This window comes from Heterodontus francisci, chromosome 32 (assembly GCF_036365525.1).
Source record: "Heterodontus francisci isolate sHetFra1 chromosome 32, sHetFra1.hap1, whole genome shotgun sequence".
In the NCBI taxonomy this organism is placed as follows: Eukaryota; Metazoa; Chordata; class Chondrichthyes; order Heterodontiformes; family Heterodontidae; genus Heterodontus; species Heterodontus francisci.
The window spans coordinates 17315064-17338209 of record NC_090402.1 but is presented as its reverse complement, the minus strand read 5'-3'; the positions used below and the strand labels follow the sequence as shown (position 1 = coordinate 17338209).

Genomic DNA, 23146 nt, shown 5'->3' with positions numbered 1-23146 from the left:
ATGTTTAATGTGAAATTATATTTATACAGAAGTGACAGTCCTGCTTATATCTGTATACAAAGATTCAGATGAGTTGTTGGATTCAATGCCATTTCCATTTCACCATCATTATGGATAATGTATCAGAAATAGTTGACATTTTACGTAGCAACCTGTTGTAATGAGACAGGTATAATGCGTCACAATATTCAATAATTTCGACGGTGCCAGAGGACTGGAGAATTGCAAACGTTGCACCCTTGTTCAAAAAAGGGTACCCAGCAATTACAGGCCAGTCAGTTTAACTTCGGTGGTGGGAAAACTTCTAGAAAAAATAATTTGGAACAAAATCAATGGTCACATGGACAAACGCGAGTTAATTAAGGAAAGCCAGCATGGATTTCTTAAGGGAAAATCATGTTTAACTAACTTGCTGGAGTTTTTTGAGGAGGTAACAGAGAGGTCTGATGAGGGCAATGTTGTTGATGTGGTGTACATGGACTTCCAGAAGGCATTTGATACAGTGCCACACAACAGACTTGTGAGCAAAGTTGTAGCTCATGGAATAAAAGGGACAGTAGCAACATGGATACAAAATTGGCTGAGTGACAGGAAACAAAGAGTAGTGGTTAACTGATGTTTTTCGGACTGGAGGAAGGTTTGTAGTGGCGTTCCCCAGGGATCAGTGTTGGAACCCTTGCTTTTCCTGATATATATTAATGACCTAGACCTTGGTGTACTGGGCACAATTTCAAAGTTTGCAGATGATATGAAAATTGTGAACTGTGAGGAAGATAGTGTCGAACTTCAAAAGGACATAGACAAGTTGGTGGAATGGGCAGACAGGTGTGAGATGAAGCTCAACACAGAGAAATATGAAATGATTCATTTTGGGAGGAAGAATGTGGAGAGAGAATATAGAATAAAAGGTACAATTCTAAAGTGGGTGCAGGAGCAGAGGGACCTGTGTGTATATGTGCCTAAGTCACTGAAGGTGGCAGGACAGGTTGAGAGAGCGGTCAATAAAGCGTACAGTGCCCTGGGCTTTATTAATAGGGGCATAGAGTTCAAGAACAAGGAAGTTATGTTGAATTTGTAAGCGACACTAATTTGGCCTCAGCTGGAGTATTGCGTCCAGTTCTGGATGCTGCACTTTAGGAAAGATGTGAGGGCATTGGAGAGAGTACAGAAAAGATTAATGAGAATGGTTCCAGGGATGAGGAATTTCAGTTATGAAGATAGATTGGAGAAGTTAGGACTGTTTTCCTTGGAGAAGAGAAGGCTGAGAGGTGATTTGATAGAGGTATTCAGAATCATGAGGGGTCTGGACAGAGTAGATAGAAAGAAACTGTTCCCACTCGTGAAAGGATCAAGAACGAGAGGGCACAGATTTAAAATATTTGGTAAGAGAAGCAAAAGTGACATGAGAAAAAACTTTTTCATGCAAGGAGTGGTTAAGGTCCAGAATGCAATGCCTGAGAACATGGTGGAGGCAGGTTCAATTAAAGCATTCAAAAGGGAATTAGACAGTTACATGAAAAGGAAGAATGTGCAGGGTTATGGGGAGAAGGCAGGGGGATGGAACTGAGGGAATTGCTCTTTCAGAGAGCTAGTGTGGACACAATGGGCTGAATGGCCTCCTTCTGCACTGTAATGATTCTGTGAATTCAGTTCATAAGGTTGACTGTAAATTTACTCGACAGAGGACTGTCTCAGTTCATATATTCGTCCTAACTCAGTATCTGGGACAAGTTCTCTGTGTTCCTGAATTTCTTGTGCAACTTTTAAAACACAAATCATTCCTGTTTTATGCCAATTTCATAGACCATTATAATGTATTTCTACAACTAAAAAGCAGCAATGTTAGAGAAACATTGAAGTCACAGTATATTTTTCATTTGCAGAATGCAAAACCAAATGTTATATTTGGAGTTGTGAACTGTTGAGAGGGAGTCATAAAAGGTTGAACATCTGAGGTTCTCACTCGTGATTTCCCCGCATAATAGGTTTCCAATCCTCCATGTGCTATCAGAGGAACATTCCAAAAAGACCCCTCGTTATGGGCAAGATTGAAAAATCTAGGTGTCGAGTTACTTTAGGCTACACATACCCTCCTAGCAGTTCAAGCAACAATAAAGGGCCAGTAGCCGGTGAGCAGCTTACTCTAGAATTAGTCGATTTTCCAGGAAAACCTAAAGAGGAGAAATTTAAAATGCACAATGAATAATAAAATTGTAATTTAACTGAGGAATTCAGAAGACATGACTGATCATGAACATTTATTTTTGAATGAGTTGAAGTTTGCCATTTTACTCTTGTTTAGGCACAGATTCGTCAGTGCATGTCAAAGCAAGCCGAAACACTATGTAAACGAAAGCAGCAGACAGATGGCAATCTGACCAGCCTTAAAAGACGTGTGGATGCACTGGATGAACTTGTCACCAGCAGCAGCATAGACTCATTTCACCAGTACCAGACTGCATTAAGTGATGGGCAGAGCAAGGTGGGTTGTAAAATCTAGCAATTTTAGACAGGCAAACTACCTAGGACTGGCTCTAACCTAAACTCTCCTTGGGTTCTAGTGTCAAGAGGCTTTTGGAGAAAGCAGTGGTGGGAGAAAGATAAATTCAGTGTTTCATTGAATTCATTTAAACAAATAAGCAAGGAACAATGATGAGTGGAAATAGCACCTAGCTGTAATAATTATAACGAGATTGTACAATGCATTGTGTTGGTGTAGGATTCTTCATAATATTGATGACATTCTGTAAAAGAATTTTTCATTTTGCTAATCCAAATGGACCTGGTTGATCTAAATTTTCACTTCTGTTGGGAAACAGGAGACTATCAGTTTCTTCCCTTTATGAAGAAATGTTTACGTCAGTATAAGATCTTTCTCATTTGGAAAGTAAACTTTATTTTCAACTATTTCCCACAATGTATCATCTACATCTGACATAAGTAAACAGGACCAATAGAAAAGTCAAAAATTCTTCCACTCTGATGTCTTATGCTTCTGATCGAATGGTATAAAATTAAATGTTCCATGTGGCCAAGGTTTGGATATCGTTTGTTCAGTTTATCTGCCCTGAAAGTGCTATGCTTAGAATTTATACCAGTCGGTGTCCAGATTGGGTAGTCAGCGGTTTGGAATCTTTTTGACTCCAGACTTCAGTGTGCTACCACTCATACGAACATACGAATTAGGAGCAGGAGTAGGCCACTTGACCCCTCGAGTCTGCTTTGCCATTCAATAAGATCATGGCTGATCTGATTGTAACTGCAACTCCACATTCCCGCCTACCCCTATAAGCTTTCACCCCCTTGCTTATCAAGAATCTATCTACCTCTGCCTTAAAAATATTCAAAGACTCTGCTTTCACCGCCTTTTAAAGAAGAGTTCCAATGACTCACGACCCTCAGAGAAAAAATTTCTCCTCAACTCTGTCTTAAATGGGTGACCCCTTATTTTTAAACAGTGACTTGAAAGTCAAACAGATTTATAGTTTAGCTCCAAGCGTTTGGCTATGAAAAGTCACCATTTTATTACAATGAGTGGGACTAGTATTTTGATAGATATCCTGGTGCTGTAATGCTTAGTTACTTGCACTTTTGCAGTCCACAGTGCTAGTGTTGCAACTTGTTTCACTTGCTGAGGGGAGAAAGTTATAATGGCACAAATGTTTTAAAATATGAAATGTAACAGGAGCTGAACTGGTGTTAGTGTCACAGCATCTTTGGCATTGGAATGCAAGGAAAATTTCAGTTTGAGTCAATATTAACTCCAGTTTTCTCACTTGCGTTTGCTATAATTTTATTCTCAGAAATACTCTACATTTTTTTGAGGAAATAATTTGTGCCAATTTGTGCTGTGATTCATTTTACTTTCTAGATGATCGCTAAATGTGTTGAACTTAAAGTTTTAACTACCTTTGCTTACTCTACTTGTCTCTGTTGAAGATAAGTGCAATTTTAAAAAAATGTTGTTGGAACGTGGGTGATGCTGGCATGGCCACATTTAGTGCCCATCTCTGGTTACCCTAAGGAGGTGATCGTGGGCCTTCTCCTTGAATGGCTGCAGTCCCTGTGGCTTTGGTGCTCCCATAATGGTTTTAAGGGATTCTAGGATTTTGATCCAACAACCATGGCGGAATAATTAAATATGTTCAAGTCAGGATGTGTGACTTGGAGGGGAGCTTGGAGGTGTTGGTGTTACCAGGACATTGCTGCTCTTGTCCTTCTTGATGGTAGAGTCCACAGGAGAGGGCAGTTATATTAAAGTAATTAAATTGTTGCTGTTCATCCAATCGAACATTCAAACTTCAGTCACGTTGTCACAGTGATGGAGGGGATGGATATTGAATCCAGTAGCAGGGGCACTGATCAAAAGACCTGCTCGTTCCTTGATGATGTTGAGCTTCTTGAGTGTTGTTGTAGCTACGTCCATTTAGGTGATTAGTGAACACTCCTGACGAGTTGAAAGCTGTAAGCTGGCATGGGCTGCTTGAATATCAGAGGAGTTATGAATGAAGTTGAACACTCTAGAAACATCAACAAACAGCCTCACTCCTGAACATATTAGATTATGATGCAACAGAAGTAATTGATGAAGCAATTGAAGATGGTTAGGCCAAGGATGCCTGCCTGAGGAATTCCTGGAGCGATGTCTTATGATGACTGGCCACCTACAAGCACAATGATCTTCCTTTGCTTCCAGTATGACTCCAGCCACTGGAGAGTTTCTCTTTGACTTCTATTGGCTTTGGTTGTGCTAGGCAGCTACTTTTACCTCATTTGGCATTCAGTTCTTGCATATATGTCTGGTGAAAACGGTAAAGTGCAAATATACATGAGACCTAACATTGGGTAGGATAACATAGTGGTTACATAACTGGACTAGTAATCCTGTCCCAGAGACATTGGGCTGAATTCTATAAGCCCAAAAAAAATGGTGGGCCACGTACCAAAGAGCTGCTGCGATTCCAAGTGAATCAAGTGAATTTAATCCATGTTGTTCTTTCATATGCTGATTAACCCTCTTCACATTTCCAGTAGTTGTGTGTTTTTTCATATATCCAGCATTTATGACTTTCTTTTGACTCTGCTATATGGCACGAGCACGAGGCACTGCAAAACAAAATCTAAATAAAGCAGTGGGTCCATTCATTCTTATTGAACTATATAAATAAAGATAAATGTGTTGGTGTACTTGGTGGTAGCAAGCTTAGCCAAAACTGTTTCTAGGAACCCCTATTTTTTTATTCAAATGTATGTTAAAGTATCTGTGACTGAAAGTGTTCCTTTTACCAAAGAGTCATATTAAATGGTTTCTGCTACAGGAATATTTTTATTTGTACATTAATCTGTATGTACATTTACATACTGACTACATGTTCCCAACTTCCCTTCCTGGCCCCCATGTTAACTGATATTGTTCACAGTACCCTCTCCTCAGCTACTGTCCTCTTCCCCTTCAAATCTGCCATCAACACTTTTCTCACCCACCCTCAAAAAAATCACCCTTGACCTCTGTCCTTGCAAACTACCACCCCATCTCCCTTTCCTCTCCAAAGTCCTTGAACGTATTGTTACCTTACAAATGCCTGCAACCCCATGTTTGAACCCCTGCCACAGGACTGAAGTGGCCCTTATCAAAGTCATAAATGACATCCTATGTGACTGACTATAACCATGAAAGACTATGCCTCCTCATTCTTGACCTGTCTACAGCTTTTGACACAGTTGACCATTCTATCCTCCTCCAGTGTTCCTGCTCCATCATCCAGATGGAAGGGACTGCCCTCATCGGTTCTATTCTTATCTGTTCAGTCTTAGCCAGAGAATCATCTGCAATGGCTTCTTTTCCTGTTCCTGCATTGTTACTCTGGAGTCTCCGAAGAATCTATCCTTCACCTCACCTGTTTCTCATCTACACATCACCCCTTGGCGAAAACATCTGAAAGCATGTCAGGTTCCACATGTATGCTGATGACACCCAGCTCTATCTCATCACCACCACTTCCCTCAACCCCTCCACTTTCTTTGATTTGTCACAGTACCTGTCCTACATCTAGTTCCGAATGAATAAAAATTTCTTCCTAGTAAGTATTGGAAAAACTGAAGCCATTGGGAGGATTCTTAACATGAGTGCGTAATATTGGGTAGGGGGTTAAATGGGCCAAAATTTGTCGTGTTGGGAACCAGTCGACCTCTGGATTTAGGAGGCAGCACAAGGGGCTGGTAGCCAACATACTCCCTGGAGGCAGATTAAATATTTTAATGAGGCTAGCAGCCTCTGATTTAACCTGCTTTACAGGACTTATAGTGAGTGACCGGGTTTCCTGGGCCTCTCGAAACCCTGTAGCTGATGTAAGGTGAGGACACCTTCGAGGAGAAGCTAAGTGCCTCTACAGCACTGCTTGTGGGCCAGGAGGAGCAGGAGTGCATCCTCCCAGCCCCCCAAACTCCCCACATCAGAAATCAGAAACCCCACCATTGGACTGGACCCCTCCTGTCCCCCACCCCACCCCACCCTCTCACCGCAGGATTGAGGATTAAACCACCCTCCCCCCACCAAACTGAATTGGATTGCCTCCCCAGGATCAGGGTTCAAACCCATCCCCATACAAGAACTACCTGGCCCTGCAGCCTGCTCCAGAGTGTTCCCTGCCCTTCTGGAAGCCAAGCGTGTTCATCAGGCTGACTTCAGGACGTGGAACCTGTCAGGACTGAAAGATGCACACTGTTGGGTTAAAACACCACAGCATGTGGGGAAAACCAGTCCTCCGTGTTTCCTATCTGAAATTCCCTCCCCTGTTAATATCCAGGCCATTGACTTTGGCGCCCTCCACAAACGCCATTCCTTTGCTATCAACGCCATCCCTCTCCCTGATCACTGTCAGAGGCTGAACCAGACCATTAACCACCTTGGAGTCCTATTTTAGATGAGTTTCCCCTGCTCTATCACCAAGACTGCCTATTTTCACCTCCATAACATTGCTCGTCTCTGCCCTGCTTTAGCTCATCTGCTGCTCAAACCCTCATCCACGCCCTTGTAACCTCTAGACTTGATTATTCTAATGCTTTCCTGGCCGGCCTCCCATTTTACACCTTCCATAATCTTGAACTCATCCAAAACTCTGCTGCCCAATTTTCATTGACCTTCATTTGCCCGCGGTTCAGCAACATTTCAATTTTAAAATTCTTATCCTTGTTTTCAAATCCCTCCATTACCTTGCCTCTCCCTATCTCTGTTACCTTCTCCCTATCTCTGTTACCTTCTCCAGCCCTACAAACCTCTGAGATCTCTGTGCTGCTCCAATTCTGGCCTCTTGTGCATTTCTGACTTGAATCGCTCCACCATTGGCAGTCAAGCCTTCGGCTGCCTGGGCCCTAGGCTCTGGAATCCTCTCCCTCTGCCTCTTTGCATCTCTGTCTCTCTCTTCTCCTTTAACACCTCCCTTAAAACATACATTTTTGACCAAGCTTTTGGTCACTTGGCCTAATATCTCCTTATGTGGCTCAGTATTAAATTTTGATTGATAACACTCCTGTGAAACACCTTGGAACATTTTACTATGTTAAAGGTGTTCTATAAAGACAAATTGTTGCTGTTATTGTTTCAGTCTCCTTTCCATGGAATATTCCAATCGCCTTCCAGAAGATCAGCTGAGAGTTCTCTTCGACCAAAGAGTGCCCATCTGCTTGTTACAGAAGCACATATTTCTGAAAAAGATGCAGGTAAAGTATGGCTTGAGTAATTTTTTTTAATATCCAGTTTTCCATTCTGCCCTTGATTCAAAACTTGTTGTCTAGCTTTATCTTCCCGTTAGATATCCTGTATTGTAAACTAATACATAAAAGTTACAACACTGCAATAGGCCAACCAGCAACAATACTAACAACAATAACAACTACTACTTACATTTATATAGCGCATCTAATGCAGCAAAACATTCCAAGGCACTTAAGAATGATATCAATAAAAATATTTTTGACACTGAGCCACATAAGGAGGTAACAGGACATATGACCAAAAGCTTGGTCAAAGAGAGATTTTTAAGGAGCATCTTAAGGAGGAGAGTTAGAGAGGAAGGGGATTCCAGAGCTTAGAATCAAGGCTGCTGAAAGCACAGCTGCCAATGATGGAGTGATTTTAAAATCAGGGATGCACAAGAGGTCAGAATTGGAGGAGTGCTGAGATCTTAAGGACATGAAGGACTGGAAGAGGTTACAGAGATCAGGAGGGGTGAGACCATGGAGGTATTTGAAAATAAAGATAAAAATTTTAAAATTGAGACGTTGTCAGAGTGGGAGCCATGTAGGTCAGCAAGCACAGGGGTGATGGGTGAAGGAGACTTGAAGCAAGTTAAAATACGGGCAGCAGAGTTTTGGATGAGTACAAGCGTATGTAGGGTGGAATATGGGAGGTTGGCCAGGAGAGCATTGGAATAGGTAACAAAGGTATGGAAATGAGTTTTAACAGCCCATGAACTGAGGCAGCATCGGTGTCAGGCGATGTAATGGAAGTGGAAGTCAGCAGTCTTGGGTATGTGGTTGGAAGCTTATGTCTGGGTCAAACACAAAACCAAGGTTGCGAACGGTCTGGCTGAGCTTCAGGCAGTTGCCAGGAATGGAAACAGTGGCCAGGAAACAGAGTTGTGGTGGGGACAAAAGACAATGGCTGTATTCTTTCCAGTATTTAGTTGGAGCAAATTTAATCTCATCCAAAATTGGTTGTTGAACAAGCAGTGTGAACATATTGTTACGACCAGTTGAGAAAGGGGTCTAGGGTTCCCCCTCAGCCTTCACCTGGTCTTACCATAACAGGGTTTAATTTTAAACACTGTTTTTAGCTCTCCGTTGGTGAATCCTTGTTCACTGCTTTCCAATTATAAGGCAAAGAAACCAGCACAAACCAGTTTTCTCTGGTTTCTAGAAGAAAGGTTGAAATTTATTAAGCTTAAACTTAAACTCAATTCGGTTAACGCCTACGGATACACGACGCACCCACGCTAGCATGCATACGCGATACTCACATGCAGATAGAGACAGAAAAGAGCAGAAAAAAATAAAGTGGAAAAGTTTGAGGCAATCTCTGAAGAGGGTTTTTGTTACGGTTTTTCAAGCTCACTGTCGAGTCCTTGATTGTAGGTAGATCTTGTTCTTCGTTGGGGCCCAGTATTATTCTTAAATCTTGTTCGCTGTAGGAGACCTTTCTCTCTCGGGGGTCTTGTGTCAGTGGATTTGGAGTTCTGTGAGAAAGAGATGGGAGCAGACAGACAGGAGAAGTCTTCTTCAGTCCAGGAGCATTCAAAAAAAAAGTCCTTTCTTCACTTCAACAGTTTTCAAATCAATGTTCATATGACAAAATTAATGTGCCTCATTCTTGGCAGGTGGGTTTACATGACAACATCATTGATAGTGGAGGTGTCCAGAGAGGTCACAGAGTCATTTTGCAGCATAAAAGGAGGCCATTAGGTGCATCGAGTTCATGCTTACTCTCCACAGAGCTATCCAGTCAGTCCCACTACCCCACTCGATCCCCATAGCCCTGTGAGTTTATTTCCTTTAAGTGCCCATCCAATTCCTTTTTGAAATCATTGTCTCCATTTCCTCCACCCTCATGGGCAACAATTTCCAGGCCATTACCACTTGCTGTGTTAAAAAGTTCTTCCTTGCACTCCCCCTCATCTCTTGCCAAAACCTTAAATCTGTGTCCCCTAGTCCTTGTACCATTAGCTAATGGGAACAGTTTTTCCTTGTCTAACCTATCTAAGCCTGTCATAATCCTGTACACCTGTATCAAATCTCCCCTCAGTCTGCTTTGCTCTGGGGAGAACAATGCCAGCTTTTCAAACATCGCCTTGTAACTAAAAATCCCTCATCCCTGGAACCATTCTGGTAAATTTCCTCTGCATCCTCTCAAGGACCCTCCCATCTTTCCTAAGGTGTGGTGACCAGAAGTGGACGCAGTACTCTAGTTGGGGCCTTTAAGGTCCAGCATAACTTCCATGCTTTTGTACTGTATGCCTCTGTAAAGCCCAAGGTCCCATATGCTTGGCTAACCACCCTCTCAATAAGTCCTGCCACCTTCAAAGATCGAAGCACATGTGCCCCCCTCCCCCCCCCCCCCCCCACCACCGGTCCCTCTGTTCCTGCACACTCTTAAGAACTGTGCCATTAAGGTAATGCCGAGTTAGGGCTGAGTGTCGTCAGCATACACATGAACATGTTAGTGTTTACCCCACTGCACAAGCAATAATTCTAATCACAGTTACCCATGCTGTTCCCATATCCCTTCAACCATTTTTTTTTCATCCACCCATCCAATATAATCTTGACATAGTTTCTACCTCAACCAATAACCATGGAAGTGAATTCCACAGCCACACACCTCTCTGAGAACTTACGCCTGCCTTATGTTCTAATTTAATCATGTATCCATGGTCCCTTGTTCTTGACCCCTCAAATAAATGGAAACACTTTGCTGATATCTACCCTGACCCATCCTTCCATACTTTTTGAACACTTCTGTCTTATCACCACATAATCTACATTGTTCCAATGAAGAAAGACACCGTTTTTTGAGTCTTCGTATTTGTATTTCCCCATACTAGACAGCATCTCAGTGAAACAAAATAAAATACTGCAGATGCTGGAACTCTGAATTATAACAAAATATGCTAGAAATATTCAGCAGGTCAGGCAGCATCCTAGTGAATCTGGTTTGAAGCTACTCTAAAGCCTTAAATATCCTTCCCATAGTGCCTTCCCACAGCACAAAGTATCCAATCTGAGTTCCCATTTAAATTTAATATAGGTTCACCATTTTCTCCTCGATTTTGTATTTTATACCTAGAGATAAAATCTAGAATTCCATTGGCATTTTTTGCAGCCATATCAATAAGATGCTAAAATAAAAGCAAAATACTGCGGATGCTGGAAATCTGAAACAAAAACAAGAAATGCTGGAATCACTCAGCAGGTCTGGCAGCATCTGTGGAAAGAGAAGCAGAGTTAACGTTTCGGGTCAGTGACCCTTCTTCGGAGTTCCGAAGAAGGGTCTCTGACCCGAAACGTTAACTCTGCTTCTCTTTCCACAGATGCTGCCAGACCTGCTGAGTGATTCCAGCATTTCTTGTTTTTGTTTCAATAAGATGCTGCCTTCAGTGTCCATTAAACCTGTACCCTAAATGCCTCCTCTTCCACAAGATTCATCCTACTTCCATTCAGAGTATAATTATTGCCATTAATTTTTTTTACCAAATTGTTTCCAGTTACAGCTCTACACAGTGTTCAACCCATAGTTGAGGCAGAAAGTATGACATTGAAAGTTGTAACTAGGTTTTCAGTCTTGGGTGGAATTTCCCTCATGCAAGATAAATAGGAGAATATTTCACCTAGCACACTGTTAAGGGGAAATTTTCACACAGGTTAAATGTTCCTGGTGTTCAATTTGTATGGCTAAATATGGTTAGAACACAATTTTATTTTATTTTTCTTAGATAGGTGTCATTGATCATTTCAATATTACTCACCTTTTTAATTTTCCATGAATCACTCCTACAGCTGGGAGAACCAGTTGTGTTAAGGTCTGTATATTTAAAATTAGGTCTATAATGCATAGATCTATAAACCAGCTCTATGTTCCTTAGACAGGCATGATTTTAATATACCAGCAAAAACTTCCCACTGATGTCGATCTTTGTACCTCTTTTCCCTCTGTGAATTTCATGTGCCTGCCATCGTTTAGAGTCATAGGCTGGGATTTTGCCAGTGTTTTGGAGACAGGCTGGGAGGTGGGAGGGGTGGGAAAATAGCAGCGAATGGCAACTAGAGGGAAGCCTGATGCGTTCACGCCATGTGGGGATATTCCTAGAGGCAGCCGGGAGGAGGCCACGAGGCGGCGGGAAGGTAATTAAGCCTGTTAAACAGGCAATTAATTACAATTTTGCCAGCATTTTTCCACTTTGCGAGGGGTGCACGAGAACAACGGAGCTTCAGAGCTTCACCAGCTATAAGGAGCTGGGAGCTTAGCAGGAGGTCAGTCTTGGCTGCATTTGGCAGCCATTGAGCAGTAGCGTGTCTTGGTAGGGAGGGTGCAACTGAGTAGACAGCAGCAGTAGCAATCTGGAGGCAAACCAAACTTGGCTGGAACAGCAGAGGCATTCTGTTTGAGTATCCTCTCTGACTTGTATGTACAAAGTAAGGGAGGCCCTGAGAAGTGAGTGCACCAATTTGCTATGGGCCTCATTTAGTCAGGCCTTGAGAACTCCAGTGAGGAGGGGCATTAGAGAGGGAGAGAACTACAGCCCCTGGGAGCAGGACATCAGCACCCAGAGGGGCAACTGGATCTTGAGGCTGGAAGGAGGAACGGACAAGCAGGGCGCAGAAGGCCACGCAACCAGCCTGTTGCACGTGAGACGGTCAACCATTAGAGGCTCTGCTTCCTACAGATGTCAGAGCAGCGGCGTTCCCGAAGACTGTACATCTCCAGGAAGGCGGTAACAGGCCTGTGCCCATGATGGAGGATGGCTTGAGCCCAATGGGAATTGGGCACCCATTCCCTGTGGAATTGAAGGTCACCGTGATGCTGAATTTCTGCAGCTCAGGATCATTCTAGGGATCTTCTGGAGATATCTGTGGGAATTCACAGTCTGCAGCTTATTGCTGCATCAAGATAGTCACCAATGTCATGTTCAAGAGGGCTGGCCAGTACATGCGGTTTCACACCAATCCAGACAGTCAGGCTGAGATGCTGTAGGATTCAGGGCCATTGCTGGATTTCCCCAGGTGCAAGATGTAATTGACTGCACACGTGACCATCAAGGCTCCCATAGACCAGGCAACAGCCTTCATCAACGGGAAGGGCTTCCACTCCCTCAGTGTACAACTGGTCTGTGACCACTGCAAATGGATCCTTCAGATCTGTGCAAAGTTCCCTGGAAGCTGTAATGATGCACTTATACTAAGGCAGTCCCAGGTGCCTAACCTTTACAGGCCCCCACGCCTGCCTTCAACGATGGATACTATGTGATGAGGGCTACCCACTGAAGAGATGACTGCTGACAGTTTTGCAGGACCCAAGCACAGATGCAGAGGAGAGATAAAATAGCTGCCAAGGGACAACTCAAGCGACCATTGAGCAGGTCATAGGGCTACGGAAGATGCAGTTCAGGTGTCTTGATAGATCTGGTAGAGCCCTTCAGTATGCCGCAGCAAGGGTCTCGTGTATTGTTGTGGTGTGCTGCACAATCTGGTGCTAGAGGGGAGAAGTTTTGAACAATGAGGACAGCCTGGAGCACGATGCCTCTTCCAAAGATGAGGATACGGAGGCGGATGGTGAGCAGCCGCAATACAATGAACACTCCATTCGAGCACAGGCAAGGCATAATGAGACACATGCAAGGGAGGCTCCCAACCCGCTATTGCAGACACATTTCTCAAGAGCCTTCCTTACACACACATTCAATTAAATAAATTTTCCACCTCCTATAGCCCTGTTGCCCTTCTCTTGAGTGCTCTTACCATATCCCTGGACCTGTCATCACATGAGACCACAGCATGGGCCCTGTAGTGTATAAATAAGTGAAGGAATCTTTCTGTGGTGCAGCGTATCATTACAGACAATTTAACAACAAGGCAGCATCTAAATACATAATCAAATGCAGTGAAACCCAAATGAAGCTCGGTGGATTTTCTCACGCGCTTGCGGGTGTTGCTGCAGGCTCTCCCCCTGCACTATCAGCTGAGGTGGAGGCAGGCTGCTGACCTTTCTGCTCCACGGCTTTCAATGACCCTGGTGGTCTTCCTCTAGTTGCCTGTGGCCTTGAGACCCAGGCATACTGGGAGCCTCCTGTAAAGGTGCAGGAGCCACCTCTGTCATTGCCGCTTCCTGAGGCATTAGTGCCACCATCAGAAGGGATGAGAACCCACCATCCACACCAGGAGCACCTGAGAGGGCCCCCCGGATGCTTCAAGCAGCCGCTACTCTTCCCTTTCAGGTGCACTTGTCCTTCCCTCCTCACCTGAGGAGTACGAGCACCTGAAGATGACTTCAACTGTCGCGTCACCCTCTCACCCAGCCATTGCTCCAGAGATCATGGAGGAGGCACTGGCATCCAGCGTGTCATTTGTTGGATGTGACCCTCCAAGAGGGCTGCCACTTTCTCAATGGAGGATACCTTGCGCACACATGCCAAGGTCATGAATTCACTCATGGCCTGGATGGACTCCTCCATCGTTTGCGCAGGGGTGCACCTAGCCACGGAAGCTCCACCAGATGTTCTCACACCTCATGCTGCAGCTCCAGCATCTGTCATTTTGTTGATGACTCCAGCGGCATGTCATCAGCCTGAAGCAGAGCATTGCTGTGCCCTCCAACAGTCCTCTGAGTGTGAATGGCCTCCACTGTCACTGTCTCCATTAGCTGCTCAGGCGTGTCTGCGCTGTGCTCACCTGATTGTGCCCTGTTGCTACTCGCCCGTGACTACCTGTACTGGTGGAGGGTGCAGCGAATGATGTAACCATGCACCCTCTGAGGTCTCCTTCTTCTCAGAGGTGGGAGGCTGTCCCGCAGGCTCAGCAGATGGCTTCTCTTGTCCACAACCTGAGAGAGAGAAGCATGATGAGATGGCTCTGCGCGTTCCAACACATCCTTCTGACTACTCATTATCTGGAGCTCTATGTGACCAATGGAGCACACATGAGCACTATGTTTTGTGCTCGCCAGAGGGATTCTACCTTCTTTCGAGCAGAGGTTGCTGGAAATGTAGGATAGGAATTTCAGCATTTCTGGAGAGATGCAAATAGGTTGGCACTTTGGGTGAGGACCCCTCTGCTGGAACAACATGTTGGCCAACCTTATGTATTTTTGGCATCAGCCTGCATTTTTTCTAAAATATTTCCATAATTTTTTCATGCCTTCATAATAGCAATCACTACACTTCAGAAAGCAATTAATTCTTACCTAGAATAGGTCAGCACACAAGGGAATTCATGTTCTATGTGGTGTGTTTTTTTTTATAATGTGGGCTTTTTTTATACTGTGAAACAGTCCCCACGTATAGTGGTTGAGAGGCCTTTTATTTGTTAAATGTTTAAAGTAAGATAGTGGAGCAACTTTGGCATACAGGAATGTAAACAATTGCAGCATTTCATTGGTTTCTGGTAGAAAACTCTAACCACAACTGAAGGTACATGCCAACATAGATTTCACTAAACTAATGAACACTCAAAGAGCTTCACAACTTTTAAGGTCAACATCATTTTCTTTCATTTAACATCTACAAAAATGATTTCTGTACTTTCTAACAAAAAATGCTATTAATGTAACAAATGTTCAGAATGTTAATAGCATTGGAATAAAGTTAAAACATGGTAATCTTGTTATATTATGGTGCAGGAATATTACTGAAGTGCTTAACAGGTTAACCAAGCTCAATGTAACAGTGTCAACATAGAGAACTCAGAGGATCTTATCTTGTATAGGTCACAAGTTCAGTGGCTGACAACTCACATGGATTCCTGTAAATGCAGTAAATATGACGAAACCAAGCCAGGGAAGACACATCCCTTTCCAGTAAACGTCAAGGCATACAGTATTCAGCATCAAAGATCGTAAATTACATAGATAACAGGCCTGATGGACAGCAGTAATAAATTGACTTATAACCGAGGGTGCACAAGCCCTTTTTGACTTGTTTATTACAATATTAATAGATTTTTTTTTTGGCCAGTTTGATTCAAATTTTTGGTATTGGCTATTTTTTGATACCAGACCATGTAATTTACAAAACATGAAATTGACACTAAATTATTTCAGAAATTCCCCTGTTCGCTCAGACTTGGAAGAGAAAGGTTTGAACCCCAGTCTTTGCTGACTCATATAGGCTTCTCCTGGCTCTTGAGTGTTGCTAATCTAAGCTGGTTAAAAGTAGCAGTGACACGACCTTGAGTCATACTGATTGGTCATGTAGAACCAATGTAGGAGGCCATGGGGATTTTGCTATCTGTTTAGTTTGCATTCTAGAGGGTCTGAAGAGAGGCAAATGGGGTTAAATCACCTGGAAATAAACATACAAAGATTCAGGTACACATTTTACTGTGGTGTTTCAACATTAGAGCTCAAAACCAAGGAATTCCCGAGAGCAGACATACCTAAACATACTAGTGTAGGAATGAAATCTACCAAGTTCTGATGGTCACCGTGAAGGAATTGATGAATACAGGGGAGATCCCACAATTAGAAACCAAGCCAATGTAGTACCTATTTTCAAAAATAAAACTAACTAAATGAAACCACATGACTATAGATGCATTCATCTCTTTGATACCTGACAAAATAGTGAAATGAAATCAATCATTAGAAACAAATTTGAGGATTAACTGTGCGAAAAGAATCTGGAATATGCCAATGCTGTTTCAGAAGGAGGAGTAGCTCCTTGACAAATTTGTTTTTTTGCTAAGGAAGTAACATCCCAAATGAACATTGAAAAGCCCCATGTTGTAGGATACATACACTTTCAGAAAGCCTTCAGCATGAAAAGCTGCTATACAAGGAGTACCTTGTGCAAAACTTGTTCGTGTATAAAGAATTGATTCAGAGAGAAAACTGAAATAACTAGTTTGGGAAGTGATGACAGACTGTGGAAATGTACTAAGTGTAGTGAGCAGGGATCTTAGATTTATATAGAGACATTAGCATACCACAAGAAGTATTGAGATAGATGACCAATTAGTCTATTTTGGTAATGTTGGTTATGGGCTAAATGACAGCCAGGACACTGGGGGTGGGGGGGATCTCCCTGTTCTTTTTTCCAACAATAACCATTGAATTTTTTACATCCATCTGAACAGATAAACGGGGCCTTACTTTACGTCTCAATCTAAAAGATGGCACCTCTGACAATGTAGCACTCTTAGTGATGCACTAAGTCTTCAGTCTGAAGTGAGACTGGGAGTGGAACCTATGACTTTCTGACTCAGAGGGTGAAGGTGCTACCGCTAAGCCAAACTTATCTTTAGGCTGCATTTTTGAGTACTTTATTTGGTTCTAGTTACTAAGCCACAGGGAAAGGTCCATGTCCTTGATGTGCAGAGAAGGGCAACAAGGTTGGCCCCTTCTATTGACAGACTTAGTTATGAGGGCAGGTTAAAAAAAACCAAGCTCTTCATCCTTGAAAGGAGGTGAATACAATGTGATATGAATTACTAAAGGTATGTAAGATACAAAGTGGAATATAAGAGACAGTATTCCACAGCTACAGGAAAGGAGGGCATGGGTACACTTGTGTTAAAAGCAAGTTAATAACTAATGTCTGGAAGCATTTCTTCACATAAACAGTGGAATGGTCTTCCCTGCAGGTTAGTGGAGCCAAATGGCTGGAATATATTCAACAGACAATTAGATCGTTTACTGGGGGGAAGAGGGGAGCAGTTATAGGTTTCTATGCATAAATAAGCAACGTGGGCTGAATGGCCTCCTTGTCTGTACTTATCTTTGAATTTATATCAAGAATTAAAAATCATCATTCTGGAACCAGTCTAACTCCAAATATAGGTTCTGCAGTACCCTAAAACACACACAATTTCCTTTGGTTGTACCTTCAGCTTTTAATTAATTAATTTATTTTTTATTTATTTAGAGATACAGCACTGAAACAGGCCCTTCAGCCCACCGAGTCTGTGCCGACCATCATCCACCCATTTATACTAATCCTATACTAATTCCATATTCCTACCACATCCCCATCTGTCCCTATATTTCCCTGCCACCTACCTATACTAGGGGCAATTTATAATGGCCAATTTACCTATCAACCTGCAAGTCTTTGGCATGTGGGAGGAAACCGGAGCACCCGGAGGAAACCCACGCAGACACAGGGAGAACTTGCAAACTCCACACAGGCAGTACCCAGAATTGAACCCGGGTCCCTGGAGCTGTGAGGCTGCAGTGCTAACCACTGTGCCACAGTGCCGCCCTAAATTCAAATTCCACCTTCTGCTGTGGTGGGATTCGAACCCATATCCCCAGAGAAATACCCTGGGTCCCTGGGTTACTAGTCCAGTGATAATACCACGATGCCACCGCCTCCCCTCAATGATCATAAAAAGAATGTTAATATTTTTCTGTACTAATTTTACCTTCTGTTCTACTTATTTCTGCACCATCATTTTCAGATGTGAATTATATTAATTCTATTATCTACAGTTTAAAACTCAAAGTGTAAAGACTTGATGTGATAGAACTCTGACTTCTCATATTTAGGACATAGGTTTGAATTTAACCTTTGACCGCAGACAAAAATTGTGCTGCTCTCTTAAAAAAAAAAATTCAAAGTAAAATTAGTTTGATCAGTATAAACTTCTTGTTTAGTAGACAGAGCACACTCTTAATGAAGCCGGTGGCGGAACTACAGCAGATTGTTCCACCGACCTCACTAGGCTAATATCAATAAGTAGTCAGAGCTGGTTGTGGCCCCAGATGTGGCTCACCAGTTGTGGGAAGAAGCAGATAGGGTGGCTCGAACGCCGTCCAAGGGCCTCTGGAAAGTCTGGGGTGGGGCTGCGGAGCAGCAGCCTGCAGAATTAATCATGCTCCTCCTATCTTTTGGGTTGCAGCTTCCAATAGTCCCTTTAAGAATCATTGGTTTGACTGGTAAGTGCTTAAAGAAACTTAGAGCACACATGGCACATGCTGCTGTCATTTGCAGTCCAATTTTCCAATAGGGCCTGATTTGCTTATGCAATAGGCATGATGTCAGTTTTAGGCATGCGTCCTGGATGCCGACAGAGGTGCCCTAACCATTCTGACAGGCAACATATTTCTGACATGGAATGAACGTTTGCATGTTGCCTGCCGAATTAGACTCTTGGTGCCTCATTTTACACTTGTAAATGGGCACAGTGCAATCCAATTTATAAGCTATGCTGTCTTTTGAATGAGGAATAAAACCAAAGAGTTTCAAGTGATTGAGGAATGCAACCAGTTGCATGGCACTGTTTGAAGAACATACGAATTAGGAACAGGAGTAGGCCACTCGGCCCTTCGAGCCAGCTCTGCCATTCAATAAGATCATGGCTGAAATGATTACTCCACATTTCCACCTACCCCCGATAACCTTCCACTTCCTTGCTTATCAAGAATATATCTGCCTTAAAAATATTCAAAGACTCTGCTTCCACTGCCTTTTGAGGAAGAGAATTCCAAAAACTCACGACCCTCAGACAGAATAAAATTCTCCTCATCTCTGTCTTAAATGGGCATCCCCTTATTTCTAAACAGTGACCCCTAGTTCTAGATTCTCCCACAAGGGGAAACATCCTTTCCACATCCACCCTGTCAAGACCCCTCAGGATCACATGTTTCACTCAAGTCACTTCTTACTCTTCTAAATTCCAGCTGATACAGGCCTAGCATGTCCAATCTTTCCTCTTAAGCCAGCCCACCCATTCCAGGTATTAGTCTAGTAAATTCTCTGTAGAGAACTGCATATAGATTGGGCAAATCAAATTAGTCACAATACCGTAGAGAAGGAATCCTTGGAGTGTATACGGGATGGTTTTCTGGACCAATATGTTGAGGAACCAACTAGAGAACAGGTTATCCTAGACTGGGTATTGTGTAATGAGAGAGGAATAATTGACAATCTAGTGGTGCGAGACCCCTTGGAGATGAGCGACCATAATATGATAGAATTCTTCATCAAGATGGAGAGTGAAATAGTTGATTCTGAGGCTTGGGTTCTGAATCTTAGTAAAGGAAACTACGAAGGTATGAGGCGCGAGTTGGCTATGATGGATTGGGAAACGTTACTTAAAGAGATGACGGTGGATTGGCAATGGCAAACATTTAAAGAGCGCATGGATGAACTGCAACAATTGTTTATCCCTGTCTGGCACAAAATGGGAAAGGTAGCCAAACCATGGCTTACAAGGGAAGTTAGAGATAGTACTAGATCCAAGGAAGAAGCATATAAATTTGCCAGAAAAAACAACAGACCTGAAGATTGGGAGCAGTTTAGAATTCAGCAAAGGAGGACAAAGGGATTAATTAAGAAGGGGAAAATAGAGTACGAGAGCAAGCTTGCGGGGAACATAAAAACTGACTGTAAAAGTTTCTATAGGTATGTGAAGAGAAAAAGATTGGTGAAGACAAATGTAGGTCCCTTACAGTCAGAAACAGACTAACTTATGGGAAACAAAGAAATGACTGACCAACTAAATGCATACTTTGGTTCTGTCTTCACAAAGGAGGACACAAATATCATACCAGAAATGTTGTGGAACACAGGGCTTAGTGAGATAGAGGAATGGAAGGAAATCAATATTAGTAGAGAATGGTGTTGGGAAAATTGATGGAATAGAAGGCCGATAAATCCCCAGGGCCTGATGGTATGCATCCCAGAGAACTTAAAGAAGTGGCCCTAGAAATAGTGGATGCATTGCTGGTCATCTTCCAAGATTCTACAGTTTCTACAGATTGGAGGGTAGCTAATGTAACCCCACTATTTAAAAAGGGAGGTAGAGAGAAAGCAGGGAATTATAGACCAGTCAGCCTGACGTTGTAGTGGGGAAAACTCTACAGTCCATTATCAAAGATTTTATAGCAGAGAACAGTGGTAGAATCGGGCAGAGTCAGCATGGATATACGAAAGGGAAATCATGCTTGACAGATCTACTAGAATTCTTCGAGGATGTAACTAGTAGATTTGATGAGGGGGAGTCAGTGGATGTGGTTTATTTGGACTTTCAGAAGGCTTTCGACAAAGTCCCACTTAAGAGATTAGCGTGTAAAATTAAAGCACATGGGATTGGGGGTAGTGTATTGCGATGGATAGAAAATTGGTTGGCAGACAGGAAACAAAAGAGTAGGGATAAATGGGTCTTTTTCCGAATGGCAGGCAGTGACTAGTGGGGTACCGCAGGGATCGGTGCTATGACCCCAGCTATTCATAATATACATTAATGATTTAGATGAGGGAACTAAATGTAATATCTCCAAATTTGCAGATGACACAAGACTGGGTGGGAGGGTGAGTTGTGAGGAGGATGCAGAGAGGCTTCAGGGTGATTTGGACAAGTTGAGTGAGTGGGCTAATGCATGGCAGATGCAGTATAATGTGGATAAATGTGAGGTTATCCACTTTGGTAGCAAAAACAGGAAGGCAGATTATTTTCTGGCTATAAACTGAGAGAGGGGACTATACAGCGAGACCTGTGTGTTCTCGTACACCAGTCGCTGAAGGTAATCTTGGAGGTGCAACAGGCGGTAAAAAAGGCAAATGGTATGTTGGCCTTCATAGCGAGAGGATTCGAGTACAGGAGCAGGGATGTCTTGCTGCAATTATACAGGGCCTTGGTGAGGCCACACCTGGAATACTGTGTGCAGTTTTGGTCTCCTTATCTGAGGAAGGATGTTCTTGCTATAGAGGGAGCGCAGTGAAGGTTTACCAGACTGATACCTGGGATGGCGCTACTGACGTATGAGGAGAGATTGAGTTCAGAAGAGTGAGGGGGGATCTCATAGAAACCTATAAGATTCTAACAGGATTTGACAGGGTAGATGCAGGAAGGATGTTCCCGATGGTGGGGGAGTTCAGAACCAGGGGTCATAGTCTCAGGATACAGGGTAAACCTTTCAGGACTGAGATGAGGAGAAATTTCTTTGCCCAGAGAGTGGTGAGCCTGTGGAATTCGCTACCACAGAAAGCATTTGAGGCCAAAACATTGTATGTTTTCGAGAAGGAGTTAGATATAGCTCTTGGGTCTAAAGGGATCAAAGGGTTTGGGGCGAAAGCGGGAACAGGTTACTGACTTGGATGATCAGCCATGATCGTAATGAATGGTGGAGCAGTCTCGAAGGGCCGAATGGCCTACTCCTGCTCCTGTTTTCTATGTTTCTATGTCCTGATAACTATTGCTATGTTAATCAAACATCACATTAAAGGGTAACAGATTAACTGGTCTTTTCGATGCAGATTGTGGAATTTTGCAGGGTGTTGCATGGTTGCCGTGTTTGCTCACTTAACAGTCACTGCACTTTATGTAATTCATTCTATGGAAGTGCTTTGAGATGTGATAATGGTGTGATATAAATGTATGGCTTTTCATTTTCTCTTCTACAGAAGAAAGTTGGTAATTTTCCTGAGCACTTTGCTGCATAATGAAGTGGATTCAAATGGTGCAGGTATTACATTAAGCAAGAGTACGTCCAAGAAACCTGACCTACCTCAGTCACATTAGATCAGCAGTCTCCCCGTGCGTCTTACTATAACTGTGCTGCTGGATGTGCATAGTCTTGTACGTACTGTTTTCTCTTTGCAGCTATCATCTTGTCATTGCATAAAACTAATATGTACCACACATGTTCAAGAGTTCAATTTAGGTGTTTTGGGACAATTAATATTTACCTCAGCTGGTGTTTTGAGATCTGAATTTTAACTTATCAATATTTCTTTTGTAATTAACACTTCTGTGCTGTGACTGCACAGTAAATTTGTATATTGTATTTATATAAAATTGTATATATACATTGTTCTTTGTAAATTTTGCATTTTATATGGTTTTGCAGTAATAAAAATTGTCTGAAATGCTGATTCTGTTTCTTCCATATTTCTGTAAAAGCTAACTCATCTCCTGTGGCATTCTCAGGTGGTCTGGAGCACAGTTTTAATGTTTGGTAACACTCCTGTGAAGTGCCTTAGGACGTTTCACAATGTTAAAGGCACTATATAAATGCAAGTTTAGTTAAATGCTATGATTGAGCTGTACTGTTCCTTTATAGCCATTGCTTAGATATTGTCAGAGGGGAAGATATCTAAATATTCATATCCTGTGGTCAGTGGATAATTATTTCGGGAAGTTTCTGTAGATTGGCAGTTGCTTGTAAATCCCTGGCTTCTGCCCTTGGGAATAAGCACAATTATCAGGAGAAAATTACTTTTTTTATGAATATTTCTGGGACTTTGATGTATGACATCTGAAGCGTGATGGATGTCCTAGGCATGAAATCTTTTTCTATCTACTGAGAAGATGTGCTGTTCTATGAGGAGCAAAGCATTATACTATGTAATATGGAGCCCATGGAATAAAAGGGACGTTGGCAGCATGGATACGAAGTTAGCTAAGTGACAGGAAACAGTGAGTAGTGGTGAACGGCTGT

General features: G+C 42.7%; 1 protein-coding gene and 1 long non-coding RNA gene across 11 annotated transcripts in view; one reads left to right on the top strand and one right to left on the bottom strand.

Annotated features, from left to right (window-relative positions):
* cntrl (centriolin) overlaps positions 1 to 22580 on the top strand; it is a 162990-nt gene extending 140410 nt beyond the window's left edge. For all 8 annotated transcript variants that reach the window (XM_068012358.1, XM_068012354.1, XM_068012356.1 and 5 more), the window contains exons 42-44: positions 2303 to 2482; positions 7605 to 7719; positions 22110 to 22580. In XM_068012358.1, coding sequence (XP_067868459.1) covers positions 2303 to 2482; positions 7605 to 7719; positions 22110 to 22123 — 309 coding nt within the window. In that variant the 3' untranslated portion in view covers positions 22124 to 22580. The remainder of the gene's footprint in view (positions 1 to 2302; positions 2483 to 7604; positions 7720 to 22109) is intronic.
* LOC137347675 (uncharacterized) lies at positions 44 to 14982 on the bottom strand. Of its 3 annotated transcripts, none has more exons than XR_010968993.1 (4): positions 14951 to 14982; positions 14440 to 14590; positions 4944 to 5106; positions 44 to 2171 (listed from the first exon to the last, which is right to left on the bottom strand). It is a non-coding gene; the product is annotated as an uncharacterized lncRNA (long non-coding RNA). The 3 variants fall into 3 exon arrangements; XR_010968992.1 differs by lacking the exon at positions 44 to 2171 and adding an exon at positions 2327 to 4799; XR_010968994.1 differs by lacking the exons at positions 44 to 2171; positions 4944 to 5106 and adding an exon at positions 8962 to 9233.
* Positions 22581 to 23146: the final 566 nt, after the last annotated feature.